The sequence below is a fragment of the Bufo gargarizans genome, chromosome 8, assembly GCF_014858855.1.
Source record: "Bufo gargarizans isolate SCDJY-AF-19 chromosome 8, ASM1485885v1, whole genome shotgun sequence".
In the NCBI taxonomy this organism is placed as follows: domain Eukaryota; kingdom Metazoa; phylum Chordata; class Amphibia; order Anura; family Bufonidae; genus Bufo; species Bufo gargarizans.
In genome coordinates, this window is record NC_058087.1 from 59,530,416 (window position 1) to 59,548,955 (window position 18,540).

Below are 18,540 nucleotides of genomic sequence, written 5' to 3' on the forward strand. Positions count from 1 at the left end.
CAATTGCCAATTAATAACCAGAACACATATTTTCATAGTTTATATTTATTTTGTTTTCTCTATTGATGTCACCTTATAGGAAGAAACTGAAATGAAGAAGTGAATATGTAGAATTTTCGCAAGTCTGCTATGGATAATTTATAGGAAAAATACATATTTAGTTCAAGTGTGTCTTAAATTATAATCCCAAAAAAATATAGATGCATCACACTGTGTAGGCCCGACAGTTCTGACCAGGCTATTTTTCTAAAGAAAGTAAAACAGACAAACCATTATTTAAGTTCCATTTTTTTTCTTTTTACCTTATGTGATTTCGACCCAATGACTTCACATAATTGGTCACTTTTTTTCATAGTATCTACAAATTTCCCTAAGTAAAAAATACTGAAAGGGCAACATTATAAATTAAGAGTTTGCAAACACAATATACAAACATTACCTTTTATTGTACAGTGAAGTTAACATGAAGATTTTTTTATTCACAGCTTCCTATGATGTGAATACTTTAGAGTGAAAAAGTTTTGACTGTGAGTGGCTTTCCAACCATCAAACCATTTCTCCATACATTTTCTCTTTTATATTGAATGACTGTCCACATAGCAGCTACAAATACTTAAATAAAAGAATTTGTTACAGACAGATACTCACACATGTATAGCATGCTATCGTCCAAATAAAATGTCACAATTTTGCCTGCATTGGAATAAACATCACTGAATTATAGCCAAAAAAAAGTCACAAATTCTGATGTATCTTGCTGTACAAAATATCACTAAAGAATGGGCCTCGTTTTTTTCATCTTTAGTACCCGCATAAAGTTATTATAAATATTACAGACAAGGATACTGCAATAATAGACAGCATTTGGGAATACTAAACTCAGATTATTTAGTACTGTATTAGAATCCTTACAAATAGACTTCAAGTTTATATCTAATGTGAACAAAGCCAGCAATTAATTTGGACAAAGAAGTCATTGTTTTTTTTTTTAAACAAGTTGAATCATCTCATATGAAACACAAACAGCTTTTGGGTCCCCGGGTCCACTTGCTATTCAATGAACTTTGAATAATGTTTAAAGAGGAAAAAGTCCATTCCAGTCAGTTTAACTGCTAGAAGTACCATGCACAATCTTGAAAACACATCTCTTAAGCATCCACAAGTCTCCCTGCATTTCTGCTATGGGAAAGGGGCAGTAGGAATATGGGTTTAGGTCACTGTGATAAGTTCAGAAAAAAAACTGTACAACAAATAGTACAACTCATGAGGAGAGGAGTCTTGGATAGTTTTGTGTTCTTAATTGCACTCAGTTTATGCCAATTTCCTTGTTTTCCTCAATAAACCGTGTGAATGGTCGACTTACAATAGAATCAGAGCCCATTTTGTCCAAGCTAATGATAGGGGGGCTGCTACCAGTACGCGTTCGGTCCATCCCACTGGACATGTTGCTTAAAGGTGGAATTGCACTTCCACCTAAACTGACTGGGAGCTGGGGTATGCCTCCATTCTGTATAACAGAAATTTCATTGTTTTTCATAGCCAGCCCATTCGTGATAGCAGCAGCATACTGATTCCAAAAGCTTGGGTCGACATTCATCGCTCGAGCTGCCAAATCTTTCTGAAACATTTCAGAAAACTTCAGTGCATCTCCTCCAAGCAAAGCCATGGGATTTTCCACAGAAAGTCTACGACCACGTCTTGCAGGAGCATTATTCCACATGTGAGTCCCCATATGGACCTATGCACAGAAAAGACACAAAAAACAAAGCATAGAGATTTTAGTATATTCATTGTATGTAATAAAAATAAAGGAAATAAATTAGTGAAAAAAACATGATATGTACAATATTTTACCAACAAAATTACACTTGTCAGATGTGTCTCTATTCAATGCCAAAATAGCTAGGATATTTTATTAGAACTTGGGTCAACATTCATCGCTAGGATAGATCAGCTAGGATATTTTATTAGAACTGATGCCTAGAAAAAACACAATAACCCTAATACCACAACCCATAATAATGTAAATCGTCAAGGTTATGTCTGTGTCTGAAAATGTAAATTCTGTTCTTGACCAGTTTAATAATTTGTCCTAATGGAATTCACATACTGCCAATGGTTATTCATTATATATATTTATATATATATATATATATATATATATATATTATATACATATTTTTCTTTTTTTCTGAATTGCAAAACTAGTGTGGGAAATTCTTCCAAAATGCCACTGTGAGGTCTGCAATTACAGATTGCAGGTGCATAGAATAACAAGCCAACAGCCATTCCTCTTCTACATAGGTATATTGTGAAACAAGAAAACATACAGTAGCAGGCAGCACAAACAAAGATCATTTTACTTAAAAAAAGACTCTTTTCAAAACCTCTAGAATAATAAAGTAAATCATGCCATGGCTTGTTCAATATCCAGATGGCTAAGGAAACCTGCCTTATACCTAGAGGGAGTTGGCAGCGGTGATGATCTCTCTATATCTAAATCTCATAAATATTTTATGCACCAATGGTAAAAATAATATTTTAGCATTTTATTATCTATCTACTAGATACATATTTGAGACCTTTTCATTTGGAATATTTGTGTTTTTTAAACTTATATGGTCAAGGCAAAAAAAAAAAAAAACATTTGAGAACTAAAAAAATTGGGAAGTGCCCAGGAAAGAACAAGGGATTTATACTAACTCCATATGTCTGTATAGATAGATAGAGGCCGGAGTTATCTGTTTGGATACATGAGCAAATATTGTGATGTCATGTCATTACTCATATGCAAAAAATTCACTTTTTAACTTTGTTGGCTCATTTTTAAAAGCCTATTTGAGCTACTATAAATATCCATTAGAAAGAGGGTAGCAGCTTCAGTCAATTAGGTGCTCATGGAATGTTAAGATTCTAGACTCTAAGGGAGATTTACATTTGCCAATTATTCCTAATGGAAAGGTCTCCAAGCTGCATAATGATTCTGGTTAAAAAATATATTTTTTTTTGGGAGATGACTTTGAGTTAATACACACAGTGACGTAGCACATTTTGTCTACTTAATCAATTACACATTGTAGATGTAGCGCTTGGAAGGATCAAAGAGTTAGAAGGTTCAATCCCAAACACAGTCAACAACAACAATGCAAAATCAGATTGCTGTACAGAAAAAAATTTTACTCTGATGTACAGCTTCAATATGATATGATATAAAATATATACAAAGCAAACGCAGTATTATAAAAAGTTATTGTAAGAAAGAAAAGGTATTTTAATAAAATATCATTTTATGTGAGGACCTAAATGACCTGTGCGTATTTTATATCATGGCTCAGATATAATAATTTACAACTGCTTTTCATGTCATATAAGTATTAATTTGATTTGAATTGACAAAAATCAAAATAACAAAATATATAGCAAATAACTGTGATTGTTTTCATTAACAAATATGAAAAATTGCAATATTTTCTTTCTTACTCTGTGACAAATGTATTGTCTTTTTTCATGAAAGACAAATGATTCTACATACACACATAATAAATGATATAAACATCAGTCCTATAAGCATTAGCTACAGTGCGCTCATAATTAGGAATTTGGGACAAAGTAAATGTGCCTCTGGGGTGATTTTTCTATAAAGCAAAATTTTACAGAATTTAAAGGCTTGCGGATTTAAGTCATTGTCATAACAAGACCGTTGTATTATATATAATTAATCTTAAACTGTTTCATCTACTTGTTTGGAAAGGCATTGAATACATTCACAGGGACCTGGTAAACTGCAAAGTTTACCAAACTAAATTGAATTTACAGCTGCATATGGTTTATAGACTATATTAATGATCGTTCAAGGGCTCATCTGCAGCATGTGCGTACACAGTTCTCATACGTGCAAAGCATTTGGGCACAACTATGCCTGTTTTTTTCTTGGCAACCTTTAGAATGTGTTATTTGTTTTATGAAATGACAATGACATTTCAATCTAAACAAATTCTTAAACTTGCAAATGTAATTGACTGACATCTTTTTTTCCCCAAATCCGTTTTTTCTTTTGTATGACTGGAGAGATTTCACCTTACCTTAAGATTCCCTTTTGTGGTAAATGCTCTACCACAGATTGTGCAACCAAATGGCTTTTCACCAGTATGAGTACGTTCATGTATCTGTAGTGCACTTGCTGAAGAGAAGGTCTTTCCACACGAGTGACAGTTGTGTTGCTTGGGAGTTCGTCGTGGAGGGGGTGCCAGCATAGGAGTGATGCCTGGGCTCATCGCTGTCTGTGGTGCAGCAGGAACCTGGATTCCAGCTGGAAGGTGAGGACCTTCACCCAATGAGATCGGCTTGGTGTGACCATTCACTTCCATTTTGATCATGGCAGGCGCTGTGCTGGTGACCAGGCTAGTAGTAGTTTGGCTGGGACCTAGAGTAAAGTTGGGTTCAAATAACTGAGATGGGAGCTCTTTCAATTTGTGTGTCAGTAAGTGTTGTTTTAAATTACCAATAGTGGAACACCCACGATTGCAGACTGTACAAATAAATGGCCGTTCTTTAGTATGACTGCGGTAGTGAATTTCCAAAGCACTTTTGCAAGCAAAAGGCTTGCCACAGATATTACAAACAGTACTTTTAAACTTACCACGTTCTCTGCTCAGGAACAGCAGGCTAAAAGGGGCCTCTTCTTTGATGATTGGTCTCACAGGGTTGGTGGATGTCAGATCCAGTGCACCTTCAGTTTCTGGGGTGGGCATGGGACTGTCAGGCTTTTCTGTCTTAAGCTGTAGTTCTGGTGGCTCTTCTTGATTGATTACATGGGGAGATTTTGATCGGATGCTTTCACTATGACTATGTGCAGGTGACAAAACCTGCATTGATGAAGAGGTCTCAGACATTGCAGGGCTGCCTGCACTTTGGCTCTCAAGATCACCTGCGGCAGATGAAGAATCGTTGCTTAAGCGATCACTTTCACCTGATCCATTTTCTAAGGTTTTTAAACCAATAAATTGCTGTGCACTCATAACAGAATCAATCATTTTCATCTGATTTTCTAAAGCAGCAATACTTGAAATTACAGTGGGAGGTGAGGAAGGTGATGAGTCAGAGTATGGTATCAGTGGCTTGGAAGAGTCATTTGTAGTATCTTTCATGTCAAACTCCTCATCCATAGAATCATCAAAGTCCTCATCATAATTGCTCAGTGTTTCAAGATTCTTTTCATCATAGGAAAGGTCAGAGTCCATTGCATCTTGGAAGCCCTCAGGTAAGGGGGTATTTGGAATCTGTCCACCCATATGCATACGGATATGTTGCTGCAGAACAACAGCATTCGTAAACTTTTTCTGACAAATTGGACATGAATGTTGAACTCTTAATGGAGGTTTTGCCCGATGAACACCAAAATGAGTTTTCAAATTTCCTTTAGTAGTAAAAGCACGTCCACAAATTTTGCATTTAAATGGTCTCTCTCCTGTATGGGTTCTGTAATGCATCTTAAGAGCACTCTGGCAACTAAGCACTCGGTGACAAATGACACATTGATTTGGATCTGTCATTTTTTTATCAATATTCTCAACTAGTTGTTGCAGTTTTGATGTTTCTGATGTTTGCATAGACTCTAGAAGACCACCAAATGGAAATTTTGCTTTGAACTGATCAGGCATAGATGGAAGCACTGGATTTGGGAGGCTTGTTGATATACTGGAGTCTGTTAGCGTGGGAATAGATGTTGTCACTGGAGAGGATATCTGTCCAGTTGCAGTCTGTTCAGCTGTTCTTGGAATTGTAGGAGGAAGGGCAATAGGTTCCGTTTTTGGGACAGTAGTTGTGGCTGGTGGAGCAGATTGTGGAGATTCTGCAGATGTTAACATGCTATTTTCTATATGATTTATGCTTGGAGATAAAGAGTTGCATTCACTTGATGCAGGAGATGGCCGTTGAGGTGATCTGTTCATTGGGGTAATGCTGGGTGAATCACCATAGCTGTTAACACCTGGTATTGTAGGGGGGAGTTGCAACCCAATAGATGTTGAAATGGTTGGTAATACTGGCTTGCTATCTAACCATGTTGTTACTGGCTTTTCAGGAGGAAGAGACATTCCATATGGTATTCCAGAACTAGTTGGGACATTGTCAAGATATTCTGGAACAGGATATGGATTCATCTGAATATGGGGATACTTTTCTTTATGTCTCTGAAAATGAACTTTTAAATTTCCCTTTGTGGAAAACCGATTTCCACATATATTACATTTAAAAGGCCTTTCCCCTGTATGAGAACGCAAGTGGATCTGTAAAGCACTATCGCTCCCAAAGACCTTGGCACAAAATCTGCATTTATGTTTAAAAAATGGGTCCTCAGAAGTAGATTTAGTCTCAAATACTGATACATTAGGTGGCTTTCCTTTACGATGTTTCATAAGTGCAGAAAGGGGGTCTAATGCATTAGCAGTTGCAGCTATGCTTGCAAGTGGATTGGGAAAGATCACACTGTTTGAAGAACTCTGAGGTAGAAGTGGGCTTGGCAAACTGGAAGGTGAAGTGAGGATATTTCCATGTCCATGTCCAATGGATGGAGGAGTAGATGAGCTCTGAGGATAAGAAGTACTGGTCGTTGTATTGGGCACAGGACTAGGGGTTACTGATGTTGATTTAACATTAGTTGATAAGGATGTGCTTGTGTCTGTTGGTGTACAGGAAACTGAACATGGGATATTTGGGGTACTTGCTCCAGAGGCAGGTTGTGATGTGTGTTGTGGATTTTCAAATGATGGTGGTTGATTGTTAGATACTGATCCTGTGAGGATGGGTGGGACTACAGGTGTTAACTGAAGGCTTGAATGTGCAGTAAAGCTCTGCAGCTGACTGGGTGTTGGAATTGGAGGATTTTGTGCCGGAACTGAGGAGGTCAATGGAGGACGTAGTGGCTGTCGATTCATCAGTGCAACCTGACTGCGTATTTGTTCAATAAGTTGCAGCTGGTGGATCTGCTGCTGTTGCAGTGCCATCAATTGTTCTAGAATCATTGGAATTGCCATAGCTGTCGCTGCAGTGGCAGCACCTGTACCACCTATGCACCGTGCATTCTGTGAAAACTGTGCAACTGCCACTTTTGTACTTTGTAAAGTCTCTAGCGTAACATTAGTGTTTGGCATGTTATAATTAGTCATGGAAGATGGATCAGGTATCTGAGGTAGAGGAGTAGAAGTGTTTGAGGCTTCTTGATTTGGGAAATTTTTTTCTTCAGTGGTTTCAACCTCCATGGGTTCCTCTTCCTTTTCTGCTTCTTTTATATCACAAGTTTCATTATTTTCTACCTGGACAGTTTCCTCTGCAGTCTCACTCTCTGCGTGATCACTTGAAGAGCTTGCAGGAGATGGCTCGGGAAACTCTTCTGAGGCTGATGCTGCTACATCATCATTTACAATCAGCACAAGAGGGTTTTTAGTGCAGGTTGTTTTGTGCTCTAAGAAGTCAGTCCATTTGAAGAATTCAGCACAGCATTTTTCACAAACATTGGTCTCCTCACTTCCACTGCGGCTTTCATTCCCGCTGTCCCCATCATCTGGTCCTTCACCAGGTACTGCTAAAAGTAAAGGAAAAGACAGCATAAGCTATTAAGCCAAAAGATAAAGTAGTCTACATTTGAAAATTTTGCACTAGTAAAATCAATACTTTTTATTTTGTACAAATTACCCCACTTTAACAATTTTCTATGACTCCTTTTACCTAGCTAATATTTTTCTTTGCACAATCCATCAAATTATGAAGCTCTATCAATTTGTGGATGCTGCTTCTTAATGAAATTCCATACAAGACATTGATTTCCAATATTTTCATACAATTCACAGCAACCTTGTCTGTTGGGTACAAATCAAGCTTTTGATGGGCTCATTAGGATTCCCCTTTAGCATCAAGCTTCCTAATTTCCAGCAAAATTATAGATGCCTTTGCCAGTTCAGTTAGCATTGCTAAACTAATCTGTAACCTTTCAAACTTGAAGCAGTGCTTGACAACACAAACCAAACCAGTATAGTCTCTATTTCTTTGCATTATCTTTATCTATAGCAGAGACGCATCAGATTAATGTTTCTCTATATAACGGTTAGATCAATAAGAATATATGGCTGCTTTTACTATAACTAAATATTAATACATACCGTTACCCGCGATTTAAGTAGGGTAACTATTACTAAATGTAGTTGTGCTTGTTTGTACTTATCGCAACAAAGCTTGAAGATCGCATTTACATCAAACCTTCGGCCTAAACATTAAGATCTTTTAAAGACATATTGTCAGCTTGAAAATAAAGTTCCTATATGTGCAAACTGCTTCCCTAGCTGTGAATGGATAAAGGCTAAGCGCTGGATGGGAATCGTATTTTCGCAAAAAAAAAAATTATACCTGACACTTAACTGCTATTCCTCTACAAAAATAATTGATGCTGTCAAATGCCATATTTCATTAGCAGGAAACTAAAATTACATGTTATTACGACACAGCATTGAGTTCACAGATTTCTGAACAAACTAAGAATTACATATTTAAACTACATTTCTGCTGACATGTTTAAACATAAGTATGCTGCAGTCAGACACACGTTTTGTACCTATTTTCATCTATTCTTATGGAAAGGCTCTGTAAATTATATGCTTGTGCCATTGTAGAAAACCCACTAATTGGTTACACATGTTTAATTACTGTTGTAGGCAGTCACTTCCTCTGACTTGCGTTACCCTCTTGTGCTGAATAACAAGCATGTTTAATGAACAGAATTCTAATTCACACCTGATCAAATAAATAGCTGTGCTGGAATGAAAGATGAACATATAAAAAATAAAAAAAAACATTTCTGGGATTTGAAAAGCTGCTCGGTAGGAATGCACACCCATTGCTCAATAACTTCATATTGCTTCTCTGCATATTATAGGCATATGATTTTTTTGGGTCTGACAGAACAGACAGTAGCAGTCAGAAAGTGTAGTGTTGAATGGCAGAGATGGATAAATCAAACCTATACTGTAAGCCCACTATTGCAGACATAAAATATAGAATTGGTAGCAAATCTGTTTCAAGCTACTATGTGCTGCCCAATTACAGTATTTTACATTTTAGCACTTTTTTAATTTTAGTGCTACCATCAAAATGGAAAATGCATTTTGACATAAACACACATTTTTATAGTTATATATATTTTTTCTTATCTTCTTAACACCTTTTTTTTAACTATCCTATAGATATTACCCTCTGGATTAAATGAAAAACATTATCTGGCTTAAAATATTAACTCCAATATTAACATTAGGTTGATTATAGAACAATATAAAACTAACATAGAATAGGTATCAGTTGAAAAAGATTTATTAAATGCTTGGTAGAAGCAGGTACATTTATTTAACCCTTTTTTTATAGTGGGTAGAAATAGAATTATAAGGAGATTTATAATACAGAGTAGAGTAAAATTCTAATGTATAAAATAATTTAAACATTTAATGCAAAAAACTAATTTAGAAAAATAGGTAAATGTTACAAATTACAGAGTATTAAATATATTGGTATGTTCAATTCTGAAGGCAAATTTGAATATGTATATATTTATAATATATATCTATTTGTTAGTAGCAGTTGCTAAATGTACCCATATGTGTCATCATAAGTTAAAATGCCCATGTGATATCTTTGAATACATTATCATGCAGGCTAATAAAACAATAATTATATGCATTAATTTCTTCTGTAGAATTCTGTAGTGCTGTCATATATTTTCCTGCTATACAGTCGTTGATGATAAACTTTAAAATTGCATAAATTTTTGCTGCGAGCCCTACCAGAATGTCGAAGGTGAAAACTATTTTTACTACTTTGAGTCTACTTTTGGATCCCTTCCGCAGGAATGTTGTGTGTAGTAATGAGAGCAGCTGTGGAGCACTTTTTTTTTTAATCAAACACACTATCATGTTCAGAATTGGTCACTGAGAATTGGCTTTTTTATAGCAGTTTAAAAATACAAGAGGCATGTTTCTCTTCAAGTGGTTTCCTGTAGAATTGGATGAATTAACACTGCCTGGATTGTTTTGATTTTTTATGTATTCTGGTGAAACAGTAGTGCGCTGAATTACCTCCATGAACATGTACATGAAGATTACCAGCTCGAACATTATGTGCCTCCAAATATCAATTTCACTAACTGTGAAACAGGTGGATAGTAAATTCTTGTATTTTATATGAAACAATAACTCACTGTGATAGATACATAGATGAGATATAGATAGAGATAAAGATTGATAGATATGAGGAAGATAGATAGATAGATAGATAGATAGATAGATAAAGGTAGACAAAGATAGATATAGGATAGATAGATATTAATAGATATCAGATAGATATACATAGAGATAGACATATAGATAGAGATATAAAATAGATTAATACATAGATATGAGCTAGATTAATAGATATGAGATAGATAGATATATATAGAGAGACAGATAGATGGATAGATAGATATGAGATATAGATTACACCCAGAAACACACCAATCAGACACTGAATAAAGAAAAAAATAATCCAAATTTCCTAACAAAATGAATAAAAACAGAAGAAAAACTATAATACTACCTATGTGTTTCGATCTAAGGCTCTATACAGAAACATATACTCTATAAAGGTCTGTCCAGGAATGATACAATTAATTAGCAGCCCATCTATCTGTTAAATACGTCCATTACTATCCAGTGCAAGCAGCATTGCTCCGATTTAGGGCAACCTTTTGAACAACATCTTGCAGTGCACTTGAATTGCAATTTAGTTTGATATGGTAAAGGGCTCGACTAATATAGATATTAAGGTCTCCTACTCTCCTGTATATTCCCAATTAAGTTAAGTAAAATTTGAGTAAGTGAGAGGTGTCACACACACCGAAGAGCACTATGCTGAGCAGGCCTGTTTAATATTTAATTGCCTCTGAGGTCCTTAATGGACTTGCAAAATTATGCCTGAAATAGAAATATCTCCCCAAAGTTGCATGAAGTTCACTTCAATGATGCGTTTTTCCCAATTTCTTTTTTAAGGCAGGTGATTAGGAAACTCTGATATGTTGCAAATTTTTTACTGAACAGGACCACACGGGGATGTCCTGTAGTAAAGAGGAAAATACACCATACAGGAATGCTAACACTACATGTAAGGTGGCATATGCTTCACTTCATGGTCATGAGCGTCGAAAGCTGGACTCATTTTAATAAAAAAAAAATACTTTCCATTATAACCATGAACAACTGTCAGCATTCTAATCAATGAAGAGACACTATTACAATTTCATCAGATAGATCTGCAGGATGTAGATCACTGGGGCTGACCTATTTACAACTCGCACTTCTGAGATATACTAGAAATTACACCAACAACAAAAAAAAAAGCTCTCAGTTAATAATATGTCGAGTGGCTTTTATTCTATGAAAATGCTAAATCCTTCTATGTTGGATTATTACAATTTAAGGTGATAATACAGTGTATTTAAATTCAAAGCACTGCATGATAGGCCATGAGTGTAAGTTATCCCAGAGTAAACCACAGAAACCTAGCATATCATGGCTTTCAATTAAGTTAAAATATTGGGTCTAAAGGTGGGTCTAAAGGAGCTTGTTATTTGGATGTCTATATGAGCTGGTCAGTCACTATACAAAAATAGATGCTGCATTGCTATATACCTTTACCTTTCTGTGTAACTGAGACGCTCATGAGCACAGCCTGGATTGCTGCATGTACTCAGGATAATCTTACAGCCAATTACCTCTGTCTTGACATAAAACAGCATATACGCGCATCATCGGTCCCTGTAGCGTATAGACGTATGTATAAGTGTATCCATGAAAATGAATTTCTTATGTTGCAAAGTGGCATTCCTATTTCAGGACTGATTTTTTTACTGAATTCTAGGAAACTGTTTGAGAACATTTTGTTTTCTTGCAAATTAATTCTTTTTAACTCTTTATGATGGCTGTGATTCCCATAAAAGAAGATGAATTATCGCATACAGAGCCCAAGCTGTGAAACAGGAGGAGACAAATAGAGACCCCTACTGTGTTCAACAATGTAGTTGAAATTCCAGGCTCAATAGAAATTTTTGCCCTCTTTCAAACGCCACAATGGCTGTCAACATGACAGTGAACAGTGGAGGGCACTATTGCTATGCACAATGTTATAGGCCTAGCATATTTAGATTAATCTATTCAGTGGCCTAAATCTCAGAATTTGTTAAGTAACAACCACCTGTGGCATAGTCACCAAATGTCTTCTTGTCTTCTTTTTTTCCTGCTTTTTAGTTTTGTCATCATGAAAGCAATCCATTAGCTACTTAAACAGTGCATAAGGAGGCAAGCTTAGCATCTCCAATATCATTACCAAATATGCAGATTGCTATGAATCGTGCTTAACTACGTAAGGAAAATGCATTATTATTTCATTTGGGTGCTATCATTTGTTCAATTGAAGGGTAACGTGATAAAAATCATGGCTTTTTAAAATATAAATCCTTGATATATACAAATATGATCATTCAAACGCAACAATCTGCTAATGTCTAAATAAACTGTGCTGTTTTTGATAGTAAAATTTAATTTGTCTATTTTTGTAAGAAGCAAATCCGTAATTGCAATTGAATTAAAGCTTAAGGCAAAATCTGTTATGTATATATTATATACTATTGTGCTGTTTTTCCTTCTCTTTTAGCCTTTGTCATATGATTTATAAAATAAATATTTTAATTTAAAGCTTATTACTTAGGACAATACCTTCGGGGGAAGACAATATATTAGATGAAGCTTCAGGCTCCCTATTAAATTAGACTCTGAATAATTTTAATTAAGTATAGTATGTCACGTAATTTACTCAGAAGGGAGGTCATGGTTTTCAAAAACGCACAAAAAAATTTGTTAACCAGCCCAATTCATTTTGTAAGTCTAATTGTTTATAACATTACAGAGCAGTTACTAAGCTCATATCTCTGTGGATAACATGAATTAAGCTGATTTGTATATTAAGATGTATTTGTATTGTATTATGATGATTAGTTTTACATTTTTAGACTGAAACGTTATTGAGAGGGGTTGTTTAATAGTAAAATATATCATATAATAAATATTGTAAGTAATTGATCAATATCTATCTAGCTTTATCTAACGCTAGTAAATATGATTTGAATTATACATTTTTAAGCTTGCAAAAAAAAATTATATATACTATTTGTCTTTTGATAAATTAATATGTATTAGTGTATATAGCCAGTAATATATCATTGTCTATGTATAGATGTATATAGGTATTTTCAGCAGTGACTTCCTATTTAAATAGTCCTATTACAGACAGTTGGCACATACTGATCTGTGTAGCATGTCGCAGGATCTCTAGGTAACACTCAAATCTAGTGTTAACACTTATCACGAATGAAGCAACCATGCTGCCAAGGTCAACTGCACAGATGTACTAATTGTATTATGAGCTTGACATCTAGCGGCCACCCCTGGCAGGGCAAAACAGGCAAAGGTTAAATCAGCCAGCCTTGTCAAAGCACTTCTAAACACCCACCCTCAGGGACAAGCCATTGGAAACCTGTTGGCACTTCATGCAGTCCCACCTTTTCAATGTCACCAAACAAAATGAATCTCTAGTGTATGCTGGGCATTAATGCTTAGAAATAAGACACTAATAGCTGTCTTGAAAGAATTTAAACAGGGTGATGCGAAAAAGCAAACGCAACCCACAAAAATATATAACATAGAAGTGTAAAAGAGTATTTATTGCAACCCAAAATACAAAAAAAGTTATATAATATTATTTTAAAAAACATAACTGCAACCTATCATTCTTATGATGGGCCTTTTTTACTTTACAGAGTTAAAAAATGTTGCAAATCTTAGTTATTTTTGTAATTTTAAGCTACTAAATATATACAAAAGTAAAAAGAGATAAATAATTTTATAGTATATTTTTATATCCACTACCTGTGAAAACCAATCTTATATATATAAAAAAAATCGTTTGTTTTTTTTTGGTTTTGTTTTTTGCCTCAAAGCTAATCTTCAATTGTAAAATGAAGTATCCTTCTGGTCACTTAAGATCAATAGGAAAAAAAACATTAGGATTAGCTGTATATGATGAAGAAACCTGACCCAGATTTGCCAGATTTTCCCTTATACTGAATATAAAAATAACCACTTGTTTAACAAATTTGGAATGGTTAATGGTGGACTTTTCACCCCTATACTAGCCAGTGAAACCGCACCACTCATCTAAAAACAATCAGTCATGTGAAAGTTTTTTTTAGGGTAAAGAGTATAGCATCTCATTGTTATTCAGTGCTCATCACAGCCTCTAAGAATGATGGTTGACTCAAGCTGTAACATAAAGCGAGCTAAAACTCTTTCAATGTCTGATCCTGGCTTTATCTTCTAACTTGCAAGAACTAAATATATACTGGAAGCTGCATAAAAAACTACTCACACTGCTGTGATCTACTGCATTTCACTCTAACACTAATGTGATTCTGACACGTCAGTTAAAGTATTATATATAAATATAATAATTAGATATCATTTTACATTTTTAAGTCTAAATGTGAATGTCATCGATCTAAAGCAAACCCCTAATAAAATACCACATTTTCTCATCTCGGATAGTACTTAGCAACATCGATGGTGTTCAGATATAAGCAGTTAATTGATTACGTATATTAAAAGCTATTAAATTGGAATCAAATCCAATTTGTTTTAGCATTACAAATAATGCATATAATTCTTATTTTTTTTATCTTCCATTAAATAACTGTTTAATTTCTACTGAGCTTTAAATATTAGGTTTCGGTGAAAGCTATATAATAGTACAAGGAAAAAAACAAACATGAAAATAAAATAAAATTATTCTGTAATAAAATGATATGACTGTATCATCTATAAGCCCCCCTATATCTACTGGGGAACCTATAGAAAGCTGGACATGGTTATGAATTTATACTTCTAATGTGCAACTAAATGGAATAGGAATATTAGCAATTGTATAAATAATTTTCACTGTAATTTTTGACAAAATTAATTTTCTACAATATGAATACATTTTATAAAAATCCTTATGTCATTGTATTAAGTATAGGATAAAATATTTCTTCGTTAAGAATCTATAATGATATCTTCAGGTATGAGGATTTCACAACCATCCCAAAAAGTTTATTCAAGCTATTAATTATTATTTTTATGAAAATGCATTTCGATTTCAAAAAGGGACATTTTAACGGATTGAAATGTTGTCAACCCAGTTTTGCTCTTTCACAGTGCAGTTAATGGCCGCAGAGTTATAGAGTTTAATTTTTGTGGTTAGACTGAAAGGAGATTTTGAAGCTATTCAGAGCCCTCAATAAGGAAGCTTAAAAAAAATTCTCGCTGGGCCGCAATGTTAGCCCCCCTTTGATGGAAAGGCTGTCTTTCTCACTCCGTAGAAATAAATCCATTCATTTGATCGTGTAGTCATTGAGTGCAATACAAAACAAACCAAGTGTAAGAAATGCTAAGTGATGAAGTAAACAAAAAAACATTTCCATGACAAAAACCTCCTTTTGCCCTTAATCTACAGACCATATGCAAGCGGTTCTTTTAGCATATCTCCTGCTCTAATCTGTAGTGACACAGCTACACAGATAAGACTCACGGTTAGCCATAAAAAAAACAGCTTCCAAGAAAGATACTTTCTTCCCAAATCCAGGAAACTCTTCTGAGGGCTGCTCACAATGGCTTGTTCTGTTTAACAGAATAAAAGGGGAGCATCTGGGATTCGCAGCCTCAAAGGACACGCAGCGAGAAAGGCCTGTCCTCCTCAACACCTCTCCTCTATCATTAGGGAGCATGATACGGCTACTTGGAGGCAGGAAGCCCACCACATTATCTCTTCTCATTTTAGGAAACAATGCCTTTACCAGCCACAAAGTCTCATCATCTCAGGAAACTTTATGAAATGCGACTAGGAAGTTCTACACTATACTGCTCCTCCATGGCTACTAATATAAAGATCAGTAAATCCAAAAGTAAATTAGGAGTAGAAGTAGAAATTAATATAAAACTGGTTATTGATATAAATAATAATAAAAAAATAAAAAGACATGGGTGCAGAATAAATGTAAGGAGAGTTCCTTGGCTTTGGGTAAGTGTTGATGCCTAGGTAGATGAACTAAGACTGTATGGACAGTAGGTCCAGGGTCATCAGTCCATGGAGGAGCTTCCTGCGTGCTCTCTGGGATAAACTACAGTTTCCCAGTCCCCACCTACCCCTGTCCTTTGTAACCTTTTAACTACATGCAGCAGTGCGGCTTCCAAAACAACCCCCTGCCCAAGGGGTCCCCTCACCTTTGGCTGAACCTGGGAGCAGCTCCCCAGCAGAGAGGGCAGGGGCAGGCATGGAGTGCGCCTCTTCTTGTGTGTGTGTCTGAGACATCAAGAGAATGCACAATGTTTCCGGAAAGGCTTTCACAAGCCTCGATCTTTCTCCATCCCCAAAACAAGATCAGCAGAGCCCCCTCCTCCTCCTCCCTTCTCTATTCCCCCAGTAGTTGCAGGGAAGGACACAGACTGGGATGGTACAAGCTCCTGCTGATCACTGGAACTTTCCCCCACTCTTGTATCCCATGTACTGCAACCAGGAGAGGTCACTTACACCTATTGTAGAGGGCACTACCCCCTGCCACCAAAACACAAGCCCTGTCCATCCCAGCACCATCAGCCACTGTCCTCCCTGCAGACAGGGTGCCTTGAACTATTGTCTGCTCTGCAGGTGCAACCTCCTGGTCAAGCATCAGGCTTTAGGAAGATTGTCAATATTACACCTCCAACTCATAAAAATACTTTTCTTTCAATGTCGGAATGTCAAAAGACAATAAACACACCAGAGATGAATTTATGTGCAGATGTAGCAGAGTTGAATTGGTCAATGAGCTATTTCTTTTGTGCGTCCTGATAACTTAAGATAAGAGTTAAGATAATTTGACAGGTTTATCCATCTTGATAATATAAAAAAGAGTTTTGCCAAATGTAAAAGTTTGCAAATATATATATATATATATATATATATATATATATATATATATAGTGTATAATGGAGGATGCATACGCCTATTAAAGAATTATCAATGTTACATTATTACTAATATTTTTTATTATTGATGCTAATATTTATATAAAAGTACAGCTACTAATACTAGTATATAGAATGACGACTTGTGCTCCTGCACTTTTCCCATATGACTGATGTCGTATATGGCTATATAAGTGGGAGCTGTGAGAAGAAAAGTGGATTTTCGGAAATAATAGGTAAGGACCCCCATCCTGTCACTCACCGTTGCTGTCAATGAGCACCTCAGTGGTGCCGATGTCCTCGTCCGATTTCAGGTGCTGGGGCTTGGCTTGCTTACGACGAGACATGCTGCTACTGCTGCTGGGAGCTGGGACTCGTCGCTGCTATTTTGCAGATACATCAGTGGCAAATAAAAAAAAAAATAGTTCACAAATAGCCGAGTTGGAAAATAAGGGGAATGAGCCGGTGCCGGTGCGGAGCACACTGCGCATGTGCCTGTATAATGGTGAATAATACACAGCGATTATCTTCTGGGGGGGTGGAGGGATGAGGGATGGGCTCCGGCAATTAGCTGCTGTCTCTCCTCCCGGGTGCACACACACACAGGCAGGAAGGTCACATCCTCGCCGGGTCCGGGGCACACGCCGTGTTTGTGTGACCCCTGGTGTCCTTTGTGGTGTCTGTTGTGTCTTCCAGGGATGTGAGGAAACTTTGTGGCGGTGTGCTCCTGCGCTGCCTCCCTGCCCCTTCTCCTCACTCTGGCGTCCCTAGTCCATGTACACGACCTTGTGCTCTCACCCCCTGCACTTCTCTCTCCTTTAACTCTGTCTCCCTTCCTCGGAGCTGACTAGCAGGGTCACATCCGCCGATCACATCGGGACGACCGTGTTGTATTTATGTATGGATTTAGGTGGATGAGTAATTGATAGCTTCCCAGGGACACGGGATGGAGAGGGGGGCGGTGCGGGTTCTGAGGGACTTGGAACAATCAATGTGAAAGCCGGAGTGATGGAGATGACAGCCTGGAGCTCTCCAGAGTTGTGTGCTGACTTTCCTCAGCTGCTTCCTGCGTGTGGCTGAGGTAGCGTCCCGTCCCTGGCTGCACAGCCTTCTCTCTGGACCCTGTGAGGAGCACACTCGGCTCTCACACAGCTGCCAGGGAAGGGGTGGGCCCTGACGGGCTCTGCTGTGGGTGGTGGAGGAGATGGGAGGGAAGCCAGGTTAGAGGAAAGTGCAGCACTTGTACATGTGTCACACTCCCTCTCCCTCACACGTCCTATTGAGAGTGGGTGTTAGAGGATTTCCCAGCTGCTAATATGGAGCATGTGCAGCCAGACATTAGACATCAGGTAGCAGCATCTCACACGCTCTGATCCCCAGCCTGGGATGTACAGTGCTCCTTATCTCCTCGGCACTGTACTGCTCGCTGCT

General features: G+C 36.8%; 1 protein-coding gene across 3 annotated transcripts; it reads right to left on the minus strand.

Moving 5' to 3' along the window:
* Window positions 1–463: 463 nt before the first annotated feature.
* SALL3 (spalt like transcription factor 3) lies at window positions 464–18,195 on the minus strand. Of its 3 annotated transcripts, none has more exons than XM_044303697.1 (4): window positions 17,372–18,195; window positions 4,640–7,579; window positions 4,083–4,423; window positions 464–1,738 (listed from the first exon to the last, which is right to left on the minus strand). In XM_044303697.1, exons 1-4 carry the CDS (start codon window positions 17,454–17,456, stop codon window positions 1,307–1,309), a joined length of 3,798 nt encoding a protein of 1,265 aa, XP_044159632.1. In that variant the 5' UTR covers window positions 17,457–18,195; the 3' UTR covers window positions 464–1,306. The 3 variants fall into 3 exon arrangements, with proteins under 3 accessions (XP_044159632.1, XP_044159631.1, XP_044159633.1); XM_044303696.1 differs by having other exon boundaries at window positions 4,640–7,582; XM_044303698.1 differs by lacking the exon at window positions 4,083–4,423 and having other exon boundaries at window positions 1,587–1,738; window positions 4,640–7,582.
* Between the last annotated feature and the right edge of the window lie 345 nt (window positions 18,196–18,540).

What these genes read in the sequence shown, in the direction of transcription:
- SALL3 (XM_044303696.1), bottom strand. Translation starts at nt 17,456, where the DNA reads ATGTCTCGTCGTAAGCAAGCCAAGCCCCAGCACCTGAAATCGGACGAG. An exon ending in GTTCCTGAGCAGAGAACGTG is followed by an intron (nt 4,424 to 4,639) that starts GTAAGTTTAAAA and finishes ACTTTACTCTAG; the next exon opens with GTCCCAGCCAAACTACTACT. An exon ending in CCACAAAAGGGAATCTTAAG is followed by an intron (nt 1,739 to 4,082) that starts GTAAGGTGAAAT and finishes TTCTGTGCATAG; the next exon opens with GTCCATATGGGGACTCACAT.